The sequence below is a fragment of the Sinohyriopsis cumingii genome, chromosome 1 (assembly GCF_028554795.1).
Source record: "Sinohyriopsis cumingii isolate HCF-2022 chromosome 1, ASM2855479v2, whole genome shotgun sequence".
NCBI lineage: Eukaryota > Metazoa > Mollusca > Bivalvia > Unionida > Unionidae > Sinohyriopsis > Sinohyriopsis cumingii.
Window position 1 is genome coordinate 57,274,421 of NC_142961.1, and position 15,197 is coordinate 57,289,617.

Genomic DNA, 15,197 nt, shown 5'->3' on the forward strand with positions numbered 1-15,197 from the left:
GCCATCATGATGACCGTTTTGAAATTTGTATCACTACTCTCGAACAGAAAGTCATAGCAGCATAAGGTTTTCACCAAAACACTTCTTGTTATGTCCGATTGGTTCTGTAGGAGAATGGTGATGATCTGATGTCCAGTGTGCCATCTTAAAAATCTTACATCAACATGGGGTTTTCACCAAAGACTTTTATGGTGGTTGGTTGGTTCTAAATGAAAATGGTGCAAATATTATATCCATAATTTTCTTGGTGGCAATCTTTTCAATTTTATAATTGCTACTTCTCATGAAAGGATGGCCATATCGATATGGGGTTTCAGGGTTGGCGCTGGCTTTAAAAACGTCACCCAAAATATTGCTAATCTCAATATTTTGTTGCCAATTTTCTAATAAAATATCGCCATTTTGATAATACAATACTATTTGTTTATCTCAACATATGCAGGACCACGGGACCAATGTAATGTTGTTGACACAAGCTGGACTTGATTTTTCTCTGTTTTAAAGTTGAATTCTTCTTTTCTCCTGACTTGAATCAGATTTTTCTTTATATAGTACATTTTTTATATCATCTCCGATCCGGTTTTTAAAAAAACGGTCTGTTCGCTCCCATTCTGCAACAACCCTTGTAAATTATTCGTTCCATATATTAGTTTGCACATGACTCTCCTAAGAGTGTTCTGATTGGTCAAAGGTTTTAATTCATCCAATGAATCTTCGTGTAAAGGAGACTGATGGTAATGGAAAGAACATGGTGTCCCCAGAGTTCTATGACACAAAAAGTTTAGGTAAAGGTTTAAAAAATGTAAGGAAATGGGAATGGCAGGAGCAAAAAGTTTACGGAAATTTGGTTTGTCAGTTTATAAGAAAACTGAACGCTAGAGGACTGGCATTTTGTGACCTCTGCTCTACAGTAATTGCGGTTGGAAGAGTTTGGAACAGCACCTACAAAAGAAGCTGCATACGGAAAAATTGAAGCACAGAAGGCATCTGGAAAAAGTGTAATTAATTACTATAAGAAGAAAGATTTCTTGCATGAGAGAACAGATGTAGCCCTGTCAGAATATGCACGATGCATGTCGCCAATACAAGCACTACCTTGAAAGGAGAAAGGCTGTCATTGAGAAGGAAAAGAAATGGTTGCACAAGCCAAAACAGTCAGTGGTGACAAAAAGTAAAGGTAAAGAAATCTTTGCCAAAGCTGCAAAAAGGGCTCAACTGGCATATCAGCAGGTTGTGTCCACCAGAGAAAAGGACAAGTAAATGTATGGGATTATTTGTATAATGTTGGTGTACTTGGGTGTTTATTTTACCAATTTGTTATGAAAAGAGAGAAGTATAATATATTTGCTGCAGAAATTGAGAAATTATTGTGACTTAATTACGATGTGAACACTGACATGCACATGAAATAACTTAAGCACCAATAGTATTGGAGAACAAATTCTTGTGACTATAAATATTGTGAAAAATTATTGAAGTCAAGTTGAATACTTTTGGTAAGTTTATTAGTTTTTCAGATGATTATTTTGGTTTAATTTATGATCTTAAGTTGCACCAGGAGCAGTTTTTTATGAGTGTAAAATACATTTTTGGCTGGGGGCCATAGGCAACCTGGACTTCCGGATCAGGGGGCACTGCCCCTGAACACCATATTGGGGGAGGACCCCCAAACACCCCTTAAAATGTTTTAGCTTTTTTATGGAAGACCAAAATCTTGGTAGTTAGAAAGAAGAAACAGACTAATCTTGGTCTTCATAAAAAAAATTCAGCCAGTTGAGTGTCGGTCCCTTTAAGGGACTCATGGATTTTTGCTTGACCATTGCATCCTATTCCTGCTTTCTCAGAGCATCTTAATCTACCAAACTCTGTACATAAAAAAGCCTATTGACTTGAGGTGAAGGTCACTGAGACTGAAAGAAGGAAAATGTTTCAAAACAATAACTTGACTTGTTTAATAGATACTTTGACCAGACTTTAAAATGGCTTGTATATAAGATAAGAATGACATATATCGATTTGTGGGTCATGTGAAAGTTACTCTTAGAGGAAAAATGGTTTCCACGCAGTATATTGAGTTTTTATCACCTACTCCAACCAAACTTGGTGAATGGCTTGCACTTGAGACAATATGGCATCTTTCCATTTTGGGGTAAAATTGGTCAACAGTGAAACTAACAGATACAGAAAGAAGAAAATCATTTTTCACAAAACTATCTAAGTTCTGTGCTATGAATAAACTTTGTGCATGGCTTGCACTTGAGACAAAGAAGACACCTATATATTTGGAGGTTAAAAGGTCTATGGTTAAGGTCAGATGGGTTCCCAGAAGGAAATTTTGTTGTTGTGGGTATAACGCCATTTTTCATCACATGATGGACTATACATGGCAGCCAATATATCTGGTGGAGGAAGAACCCTGGCAATCCCCTGAGAAAAGCTTCCTACCCATGGGAATCTACTGGCAAGCTTTCTCACATATCCACATTGGCTGAGCCCAAGATTTAGACTCATGTGAAGAGAGCTGATATGTCAGTGATCTGAAAAGTCGAGCACCTTAGACCACATGTCCACCCAGGGTCCCCATTCCCCCAAAGGAAAACAGTTTTCACGATAATAACACAAGTCACATGTCACACATTATGACCAAACTTAGTGTATGGCTTATATCTGAGATGAAACAGAAATGTACCTATTGATTTTAATGTAAATAAATCAAAGGTCAGGTCATCAAGATGGAAAGAAGGAAAATACTTTATGCCAAATAAGTTGAGTTCTGTGTCTTTTACTTTGTCAAACGTTTGTGGATTACTTGATTTGAGACCATGAAGACACCAGTAATAGTGCTGATCGTATCATTTAGTACTGCCAGCAACGCTACTGTGTGACAATGACATGATGTACAAGTTAAAATGCCACTGTATCATGTGGTAGATTAGTATATGGCCAAGGAGGGTTTTACATAAACATTTTTTTAAAAAAATTATGTACCTCATGGAGGGATCAGAATGTACCATTTATGGCATTCATATTTTTCTGTTGACATTAATAGACTGGTCAATAGCAGTTGTGTTGACATTAATAGTCTGACTGGTCAATAGCTGATGTGTTGTCATTAATAGTCTTACTGGTCATTAGCTGTTGTAGTTAATATTCTGACTGGTCAATAGCTATTACATTTTCATTAATAGTCAGACTGGTCATTAGCTGTTGTAGTGTCATTAATTGTCTGACTTGTCAATAGCTGTTGTCCCATATAGTCTGACTGGTCAATAGCTCTTGTATTGTCATTAATAGTCTGATTGGTCAATAGCTGTTGTAGTGTTGTGTCATTAACTCTCAACTTGTCAATAGCTGTTGTCATTTATAGTCTGACTGGTCAATAGCTGTTGTATTGTCATTGATAGTCTGATTAGTCAGTAGTGGTTGTGCTGTCATTAATATTCTAACTGGTCAATAACTATTGTGTTGTCATTTATAGTCTAACTGGTCAATAGCTATTGTGTTGTCATTAATAGTCTGAATAGTCAATAGCTGTTGTTGTCATTAATTGTCTGACTGGTCAAGAGCTGTTTGGTTGTCATTAATATATATTTTATAGTATTTGTTTACATATAGTAAAACCTCTCAAGAGAAATCAGATTTTTTTAAACACTTCATAAATTTTTATCAACCAAGAGATGAAGGTGATCCTGATAACATATACGCTGTTGAAACACTGTTGTGCAAATAAAAATGAGGCATGTCTTGAAAGTAAGGTTGTTTGAAAATATACTATCCTATTTCTACAACAATTTTGCTCCCAAAAGTATGTCATTCTTGAAAATAATCTGCCTTATATACATGTACCATATATATACATGTACCATATATATACATGTACCATATATATACTCCCTTACAAGTCAGATCCAGCTGCATAAACCCAATTTTCAGGTGGATTGCAAAGCAGTTCTGACTTGGTGATTAATGATGTCAGTCTGTCTGTTGTCAACATTGAGGTTTGAGTTTGGATATATGTCATTCACTGTTGCTGGTAGAGACACATGATGTCATAAAAATGTTTCATGAGGAATATTACAGCCGTAAGTGAAAACTATGTCAGTGTAACCTGTATTTCATGGTTTGTAATCTGGCCAGATAGCCATTGGAAATTTCTTTTTCATACATGTAGATAAATGGTATGTACACTTCACCCTCAATTTATTCTTTATTTCAGCTCTAAGTACCAAGATGACCAATATCCAAACTGCAGCATTAAGTACCAGGATGACTAATATCCAGACTGAATCATAATCAGAAAGAATATTGATAAGCAATAATTTAAGTTTTGTCATTTGGATAAAATTAAGCAAAGTGTTACACAAAGCAATTGGCAGTTGGAGCATACAATAAAGTGACTAATATTAGCACATGAAAAATGTTACTACAATATGCACACACTGCCATACATGTGCTGAGATAAGGTAGTGCCACAATTTTTATTTAATGTCAAATTCATTATTTTTGTGTGGGGGAATTACTTTTGGATTATAAATCTTTGCTTAAAGGTCAATAACTACAAGGGTGCTCAAGCTTTAGTGTACTTGTATTAGTCATTGCACAGTGTTATGTATCTGAAAGTCTATCAGTAGTGGAATGTCCTCAACCTTTTGTTACAAGATGTTAAATTTGACAGATGTTCATACTGATGTCATGTGATCAAGTTGGCAAAGTGACCACATTGAATTAAAATAGATGAGAGAAGAGAAAGGCAAAATTATTGTTCAGTGAAAAGGGCAGTGGCTGAATTATTGTTTAATTAATGGGCAATGGCTATTGTAAAATTAAAGGGCGATGGCTGTGGTAAAATTAAAGGGCAGTGGCAAATTTATATCAGAATTTAAGGAGAAAAGGGTAAAAATGTTTTCACAGGGTTTGAAATAGTTATTTGGGGCATTTTTAGTTTAACTACAGCAAATGTAACAAACCCTAATTTTACTCATCCTTGAATAATGGTTTTATTCTGTCTTGGAAAATATAAAGTAGGAATTTACAGTTATAGGATTGAATCAATGAACAAACAAACATTGGGTAAATTTTTGTTCAGTTAGAGAGGACAGTCCACCAAAATGCTATTTCCACTTAAAATCATAGAAAGCAACAAAAGTTGGTGAGTTGTGAGAAAATCGTGTAGTCAGCCAGAGTGTTTATCCAGAGCTTTGCTTTGAATTCAAGCACAGTCTCATCAGATGTCCCAGTATTATTATAACATTTGTCAAAAGCTGGGGAGTCTCCTATGTTATTCTTTTTCCAGTCTTTCAGAAGAAAGGACTCTTATTAAGGGCTAAAGAGAAATTCTGGTGTAATAACGATTTACATCTACTCAGCTTTCTTTTGAATTAGCTGTGCTTTTGCCTTCAGGTCGAATGTATATTAGGAGTGTGTCAGATGACCCATCACTTCACATTCCTACAGCAAGAAGTTCTCTCACTCCTTCAAATCTGGAACGAGGTATAATTTTATCCAGACTTATTTGTTGATGTGTTTTGTTTATGTACTGTCTCTGTGTATTGTAGTGTGTGTCCAAGTAGATAAAAAGTGAGGTATCTTTCCTTGCTGAAGTTAATGCCCTCCCATTTGACCTTAGTCCCCTCCCCTTCGACAAGTCCTTCCCCATCTCCTCCACCTCCACAAATTTACCTCTTTCAGCAGGTCACTGCAGGACCTCAGTAAAACTTTTCTTACACAATTACTTCTGATTGATTCCTTCACATACATGTGCCAAAGGGAAATATCAGAAATTATTATATCAGTAGCAGTACCCATTTTTACCATTATCATTACAGTTGCCCCATGGTATACCCTGCTTGCCCACTCCTAAATAAAAATTATCTAGTTGGAGCACTTTGCATCTTGAATCATAGTCCAGAATTTTAATCAGAGAAAAATCATAGCCAACCGTATAACCTATAGAAATATCTTACTAATTATAAATAGTTTTTAGCATGCATTTTGGATGTGCAGAAAAAAGTTTGTGATCTGTGTATATGTGCATGGCCATATAGTCTGTAATTAAGTTAATTTCTTTGAAGTTCATTACCCAGATTTAAAAAATGTCCTTTTCAATTAAAAGGATATATAGGGGTATTAACATGTATTGCAGTTAATTTGTGGACTTTTGAAGAGCATTTATCAGAATTTCTAAAAATTACTGAGGTTGTATCAGATCCAGGTGTTGCAGATAAGCTATATTCTCATATGTACAGATTCTATTGCTGATTAAGTCGTGTTCTAACATGTCCAGATTCTGTTGCTGATTAAGTCATGTTCTAACATGTCCAGATTCTGTTGCTGATTAAGTCGTGTTCTAACATGTCCAGATTCTGTTGCTGATTAAGTCGTGTTCTAACATATCAAGATTCTATTGCTGATTAAGTTGTGTTCTAACATATCCAAATTCTATTGCTGATTAAGTTGTGTTCTAACATGTCCAGTCTTCTGTTGCCTATAACTTGTTCTTACACATGTCCAGATTTCTATTTTCTATAACTTGTTCTAATATATATCCAGATTTCTATTGTTTATAAGTTGTTCTAACACATATCCAGAATTCTGTTGTGATAAGATGTGTTCTAACAGATATCCAGATCTCTGTTGCCTTTAAGTTGTTCTAACACATATCCAGATTTCTGTTGTGATGTGTTCTAACAGATATCCAGATCTCTGTTGCCTTTAAGTTGTTCTAACACATATCCAGATTTTTGTTGTGATAAGATGTGTTCTAACAGATATCCAGATTTCTGTTGCCTTTAAGTTGTTCTAACAGATATCCAGATTTCTGTTGTGATAAGATGTGTTCTAACAGATATCCAGATCTCTGTTGCCTTTAAGTTGTTCTAACACATACAGATTTCTGTTACCTGTAAGTTATTCTAACAATGCTGCACACAATACTGTAAAAAATGTGGACACCATTGTACATCATAAATGTCTTTGTGACACTTTTCTGCAAACATAGTCAGCATCAAGAGTTTGTTAAGCTTTTGATTGAAGCTTTTTATTTGCATATATTTGCGAGTCCCATTGGTAAATTCTGATCATACTTGGCGGGTATCATTGTGAAATTAAGACAGCTCATTCTTTGACATGCTCTCATTTTATGACCACATGATCATATTGTCACAGTCATAGAAAATTTGAGTTTTTTTTTTTTTCTTCTTTCTTTTATATTTTGTGAACCTGTTTGGGCATTTTATTCATACTAGGGATGACTCATTATCAAGCTAAGATACTTGAACTTCATTCTTGTTGTTGGGTTGAGTTTTTGAATTTTCTTATTTATTCTTTGACGTGCTTCTTCGGTCTTTTGAACTTATGGTCAAGGTCACACATTTTACAACAGTGCTTTGATTGTGGGTTCAGCATGTAGGACCAGGCTTTGTTCCTTAAAAATATTATCCATATTTCATTAAGAGATTTGTAAAATTGTTCAGATTTCATGCAGCTGGAATATTTGAGGGTTTTTTTTGTTGAGGAAGAATATTCTTTATACTGTACTGCACTTCCACACCCCAGTTACCTAAACCTCCTCCAATAGTTTAGATCGTACACAATCTGATGCATGTGTGGTTGGTTTTAATGACACTTTTGGTACAGTATAGGCAATAACGTGCCAAATAAATTGGAGCTAATTACCTTTCCCAGAGATATATTAGGGCAGCCAACCTGGGCTGGCCTTTGTGGGTATTAAACCACGGCTGTTAGATTACAAGTCTGATGCTTTACCAACTGAGCTGCTGCACCTCCCATACACAGGCTGAACCTTAAATGGATACCTTGATAATACATTATTAATACAGTTGCTTCGTACCTCTGCAGTTCCGTGTTCAAACCACATAACCAGCACATGAAAATTTAGAGATAATCTATCCATGGCGATATGGTTTTTGTCTCACCTGCATAAGCATGGTGAGATGTAGGTATCACATTCCAATAATAATGTTTACAGTGACATCAGCAACAAGAGTTGATGTTCAAGTTTTGAGTTCAAGTTTTTGCATGTAATGGTGTGAAAGATGCCGGTCACATTCCCAAGAAACATTGTTCTCCTGCATTGAGTTTTCTCCATCTTTAAGACCACTCCTTGCCAACAACTGGGACATTGAGAGTGTACTTTTCACAGTTAGAACTGTTTGTACCATTATTGTAAAATGACTACAAAATGACAAAATGTTTGTGATGAGGCTGTAATACAATATTTCCTCATTATAATGCTGTCCACAGAAGCCATTGAGTATACTGCCTTATAGTGAGACTGCCTTACAATGAAGTACATGATATAGTATTTCCTCATTTGAATACTGTGCACAGAAGCTATAGAGTATACTGCCTTATAGTCAGATTGCCTTTTAATGAAGTACATGATACAATATTCCCTCATTATAATGCTGTTAATAGAAGCTATAGAGTATAATGCCTTATAATGAAATACATGATTAATCCCTCATTATAATGCTGTCCATAGGAGACAGAACATACTGCCTTATAGTGAGATTGCCTTATAATGAAATACATGATACATTAATCCCTCATTATAATGCTGTCCACATAAGCCATAGAGTATACTGCCTTACAGTGAGATTGCCTTATAATGAAATACATGACACAGTATTCCCTCATTATGCTGATGTCCATGGGAGGCATAGATTATACTGATACAGTACTCATTATAATGTTGTTGCTAGGAATTTAAGTGTGCTGTCTTATAGTGAGAATGCATTACAATGAAGTAGATGATATATATAATTTTACTACCACTTAATGAAATGAGATAAATCACCATACTTATAACAGGAACAGTGTTATAATGAAGGGTCTTATAGGGAGGGGGTACTGAACATACTACACCACTCCCTCGATAACTCGCACCCTGATAACTCGCGAACTCACTTATAACATTGCTCCCTATTTGTTGAACTTGAAGAAAATCGCAATCAAAATTGATAACGGAAACTTTAATGGTAGATAGGACCTAGAAATTTTAATCAACACTATAAATTATCAAATTTAAAAATAGGTCATACAATATTTTAAATTGTCTTTCCAAACGACATTCCTAGTACACCGCAATTAACGGAAACTTCGACCAATGAAAATGTCACTCATGCCAAGTGGGGGCATACTTTAATAAATAAATACAAATTAAATAATTCTTACATCAGGTAAAATTTGTGTTCTAGTTCTATCTTTTGGTTCCTTTTAAATGTTATTGTCAAAAAATACAATGTGTCCTCTTGTAATTAAACGTAAAATGCATCAATCTACCGTAACAGCTACGTCTGCAAGCGTTTCTCTGAGAACCTAATTAAGTGCCGACCGTATTTTTATTAACTGACTTCCAGAAGTATTTGTTGTATAGTTGCACTGAATTAAAAACTGGCCTCTTTTGTATTATCACGTTAATCATGTCTTTTGAATCAAATAAAGGAGATGGATAAAATGAAAAGTTAAAAGGCACAAAAATCCTACAAACTTAAAATCTAGCGGCCACAGTCATATGTCATTTGAACTCACTTCATTTGATCAATCGAACGCTTATAAATGTTATCATGTATGTAACATAAACTACCTTAAATTAACCAACTCTTTCATAACTGATCAAAGATAACAAGGCAGTCAAGCGAAATGAATACTTTGTAAAATAAAGAGTTGGATTTCCCAGATACGGACCATTGTGGACAAGCGAGTTTCAGAGAATTCTTCAATTGGCACTTGGAGATATCCTCAGGGATGATAAGAAGTTTCATTATTAGTTCCAATTCATTAATTCATGACATTAATATTATACTAATTGAGCAATACAAATATTGAATTTCAACGTAGACTATTGTCTCACAAAAATAAATGTCACGTGTTTTTGAAATAAAGGAATCTTGTTTGGTGTGTATCAACAGTTAGTCTAGTTTCCTGCTCTGTGGACTCCTAGTTTGAAAGGATAATATTAAACACCACTACAAGAAACAGACTCATCAAGAAAACAAAAAGCAGTGATGTAATACACATATTTTTTTACACGTACACGTGATAAGTTGTTGAAACCAGTTGGAAAGATCTTTCATATGTTGGACATTTTGAAAATAAATGTTATTTAAACAGAATAACGAACAACTTCATTAGAAAAAGAACATTATTAAAAATTATTATTGACATGATTGTAAAATGAGGATTCAGTCAATAAACAGTCCAGTTCCCTAATGCTGCTCTCCCCCCCCATGGTTTTCACTATGTCAAAGCAATTTTTGGAGGTCCCTCGGTAACTCGTGCTTTGCTTATATTGCGGTCTATGTTTGTGGACCCTGTTATGTGCGAGTTATCGAGGCAGAGGTGTAATCAGTATAAACTGAAGAATATCCTATAATTTGCATACTGGTATGTATAATGGTGTAGTCAACTGTAATTTATTATAGGGAAGTAAAAATGTGACCTTTTCTTCAAAAATTCATTGATTGCCATGATAATGAAAATGATAAATTATTCTTAATAATAGTATTTTGGTAATACATATGACACTGTTTATTATGAAAAGTAAATAATGAAAAATACAGAAAGCATTCACATATTGAGAAAATATGTCAAGATGGACTTTAGCATGTGGTTTTAACAGATGTGAATGTAATCTGATCAGAATTGAAACTTTTTCTTAAAGTATTCTGTAGGGTAGTAGAGTTTACAAGCTGCATGTCATTAACGTTGGCGGACATCGGTTGATATATGTAAATCTTGTGATTAGTTTGGATTGTGACTTTAATACCGTTGTTGTGATATCTAATTATATCAACAGTTCTTACTCATACCTACTGTATATGCTCCTTTATAAATAGAGTTTAGCTGCAAACAACATAAACCCTGATTTGCCATTGCATAGTGTGCTTGCAATCAATGTCAGTGTTGTTTGTTCTACTTAATACCGTATTTTCGCGCATTTAAGATGCACCTAATTATAAGACGCACCCATAAATAAGACGCGGGTTTTGACGATTTGTGTAAAAAATATTTTACATAAGACGCCCACAAATATAAGATGCACGCGGCCTAGCCATCTGCCGCACTGAGCAATTTATCTCCAGTGGTTTCCTTTCCTTTATCATAAATAAAAATTTGTCCAATGTTTCATCACCCGTTGGATGTAAACAAGGCTTCATTACCATTTTTAGTTGAGATCAAAGAATTGTCCGAGGCAGGACCACAACGGTTATCGTTTATTTTTATCTCCCGCTGGGCCAATAGCGGATGGGTTGAGTACCTGGTATCTAGATTCTAGAACAATAAACGCCAGATGTAAAGGCGGCTTCATTGATCTGCTAGGCCAAGTCTTCAGCGGGTGGGATTAGTACCGTACATAGACCAATAAATGCCTGATGTATGCGGTTAGCATATATACCGGTAAACGTGGGAACAGTCTCTTACTACCGGTATATATAAATGAGTGATCAATTTGCTTAGCATTTTTAAAATTTATAAAATTGTCACGATGCCGAAGCGAAAATCATATACGGCCGACTTTAAATTAGACGTCATCAAGTTTGCCAAGGAGCGTGGCAACAGAGCTGCTGGAAGAGAATTTAGCTGCAGTGAGAAGAATGTACGTGATTGGAGGTTGGAGGAAGAGGAGATTAAGAAGATGAATCCAAGGAAACGAGCTCGTAGAGGTAGAAAGGCAAGATGGCTGAACTTGGAAGAAAATCTAGCCAACTGGGTGCGGTCGCAACGTGACAGTAACCGTGCTGTTTCAACGATAGCGATCAAACTGAAGGCTCGAATTATTGCTACAGAAATGAAGATCACAGACTTTTGTGGTGGCAGTGTCAACTGGGTGTACAAGTTCATGAAACGGAACAATCTTGCAGTCCGGTCACGTGCAACTGTTGGACAGAAGCTTCCGGACGATTGGGAGAATAAATTGGATGTTTTCCATACCTTTGTTCAGAAGGAAATAAGTGAACTGAAGTTGGCAGATGATGACATCATCAATATGGATGAGATTCCAATGTCATTCGTGTTAAAAAATACTTAGATAAGACGCCCATTAATATAAGACGCACCCTGGGTGCGGGGTAAGTAAAATTTTGTATAAGACGTGTCTTATATACGCGAAAATACAGTACTAATAACACATTGCATAGACCCAACTCTCTGCTGGTGCATTATACATTGGCAGATCTGGATCCATGCAGTTTGTACTTGTATGCATTGTACAACCGTATATATATATATATATATATATATATATATATATATATATATATATATATATATATATATATATATAAGTTTCATGGTTTCTTCTTCTGTCTTGTTTCTAATGCAATAGTCTTTGTGTTATGCTACCCTTTACCAGCCAAAAAGCCAAGTCATCATTTTGCTTTTCAAGCTGGTTTATAAAGGTGGCACTGGGCTACCTATCTAGAAATAAGAAAATCTCATATGGTTCAGTGATAAGTTGAAATATTAATTTTAGGGAAGAAAAGCAAAGATTCCTACCAAATTACTTGTGATATTATTGTTTTTCTTTTTTCAACACATTTTGAAGGAAACTTTTGGGAAGTGTGATATGACCCATGAATGTCCTTTGGGAATATAATAATAGAATCATCTGTGTGCATTTGTCTTAGAGATTTGATCCATTTTGTTATAAGGTATGATCTGGGAAGTTATTTGCTTTGGAAAGGAACTAATAATTTAAGAAAGCATGGGAATATTTTATTTTGTTGCATTAGCATCTTGTTTATGCTACGAATTTCCATCTTGAAAACAATACCTTCCTTTCTTTTCAGCCTGCCAATATTTGTAGCCAGCATGCTTGTGAATTTGAGTTACCAATATGTTTTCTTTAGATTTTTAACATGACTCTCTCTCTCATACATAAATTTATTTGTTATTACTCATCAAAGTTCATACTCCAGTAATATTCATCAGGCTTCATACTCCAGCAGTACTCATCAGAGTAATATTCCAGTAATACTCAGACTTCATACTCCAGTGATACTCATCAGACTTCATACTCCAGTAGTATTCATCAGACTAAATACTCCACTAATATTCATCAGAGTTTATGATCCACTAATATTCATCAGACTTAATGCTCCACTAATACTCATCAGAGTTCATACCCCAATATGCAAAGATATTACTGTTCAAGAGACCAGCTTTACATTTATCGGAGGAGTGGACAGTTAGTTTATTCAGATGAAATGCATGCATTTGCAGTGCCAGTTTTTTTTATAGATTGCATGGCTTTCAGTGGCTGCAGCTGGTAAGCAACAAAGTGTTTGCCTATCTGCTTTATATATCAAGTTTTGAACAAAGAAAAACAAAATTTTAATACCAATAATACGGTACTGTTTTCTGTTGCTTAGCTGCTACTTTTCACGTGAAAAAGGCCCTGACCAAAGGACACATGTATTTTCTTCCCATTAGGGTGAACAAGAAGATTCCAAAACATGAGAATGCCTGTGGCAAACTCCATACAGGCTCATCATGCATACTGCCATCTTCATTCTGTTCTTGGTCATTTTGAATGTTGAACATCATTTATACCATGAAGATTTAGCTACCACTTTGTGGGCCAATGAGTGTATTTCTTTCTTGTGTCTTCTTTGCAAAAGTTAGGATTACATGGTGCATGGCTTGGTATTTTATTTTATTCCTTTTGTCCCTCACCAGGGCATTATTGTTTAAGGAACGAAATTTGATTGTGCCTTTTCATTTTCACAAACAGGTATTTTGTTTATATTCCCTATCCCTGCATAATTGTAATCGTCAGACTCACATTTATTCATTTTATTGTTCCTTACAAATTATTGAATTCACCTTGCCAATATTGTCAATTGTGCTTTATTTATATATGGTAAGCAGGTCATACACCACTTTTGGATCATTCAGGCATTGCATTGTTCTGGAATCTTCTGGTTCACCCTGATGGGAAGATGAAATTTTCATTATTCGGTTGGGGTATATTCCTCCCAGAAAAGTATCAACAATGCAGTAGCAACACATTATGTATTACATTATTCAAATTAGTTTTATCCCCCCACAAAAAAACTATTTTCATGAGTTCTTCCAAAAATTTTAGAAGGAAGTAATTTTGCACATAGTGCTCTGGAAAAACTTTAGTAATAATGCATGTGAATAATTAAAATAATTTTAAGTTAATGCCAACATTTTTTATTATACATTTATAAGATATTTGTTTTTCCTTGTTATTATTGCCCCAAGCTTTTCCATGCAAAGTGTGGGACATATCAAACTCGTTTTGTCATTTCACCGGTTTCTACTCTGTAACCATTCAAGGTGAGGGTAATATCATAATATTGTTTCCGTCTCACTTTCCTTTCTGCTGGTCATGATCACTGATGTTTTTTTGCACTTTGACTCAAACACCTCTTGAGATGGACATTAAAGTTGATTACTAGTAGGGTTTGGGGTGGGGCAGAAGTTCATTAAAGCTTGTTTCATTCTTGTTTGTTTTTAATAAACAGAATCCCCATTTCTGTTGTATGGCAAGGAAAATAAACATTTCTATTTGCAGAGATGCTTCCAGGGCACACAAGTGCAAAAATCAATGCAAAATTTCATAGGAATTCACATACCGTAAAATAGTGATATGTGAGGACTCCTGCAAAATAGTTCAAAGTCACACATGCATAAATGTTGTTTTTTTAAATAAATTTAACTGTTAAAATAAATTGAAAAATGAGAACCTTAAGAGAAATTAAAATGTAATGATATTTAATCAAAACTATATCTGAACAAGCAGAGTATGGCATTGATAGACTTAAAAATCTAATACAGCATTATGTAACAGAAAAGAAATCTGGCATAATAGACAGGAAAGCGCTGTGTCAAGAAGTTGAAACTTAGCCACAGTTCATGTTAGTGAAAAATCTGATTTGGGAGCAGAGATATCAATGAGACAATACCTGTGAACTATGGAAAATTGTGGATAACAACAATAAGGAACAGTTTCCCAACTTGTTCAAGCTGGTTAAGCTAATTGTGCATATGCCTCTTCAGACAAAGGCTGTGCAAGGGGGTTCTCAGTACAAAACAGTGGTCATAGACAGATAATAAAGAGACTTAAGCACAGAAACAATCAACAGATTATTGTTTATGCAACTAGAGGTGACATCTTTTGAGGATTTTGATTTCAGTAGAGCCTA

General features: G+C 35.1%; 1 protein-coding gene across 3 annotated transcripts in view; it reads left to right on the forward strand.

Annotated features, from left to right (window-relative positions):
- The window catches only part of LOC149806922 (CDK5 and ABL1 enzyme substrate 1-like), a 92,182-nt gene that overhangs the window by 39,439 nt on the left and 37,546 nt on the right, over positions 1 to 15,197 (forward strand). For 2 of the 3 annotated variants that reach the window (XM_089959710.1, XM_089959717.1), the window contains one exon: positions 5,401 to 5,490. The exons of the other annotated variant lie outside the window; for it this stretch is intronic. In XM_089959710.1, the coding sequence (XP_089815836.1) occupies positions 5,401 to 5,490 (90 nt within the window). The remainder of the gene's footprint in view (positions 1 to 5,400; positions 5,491 to 15,197) is intronic. 3 annotated transcript variants of the gene reach the window in all.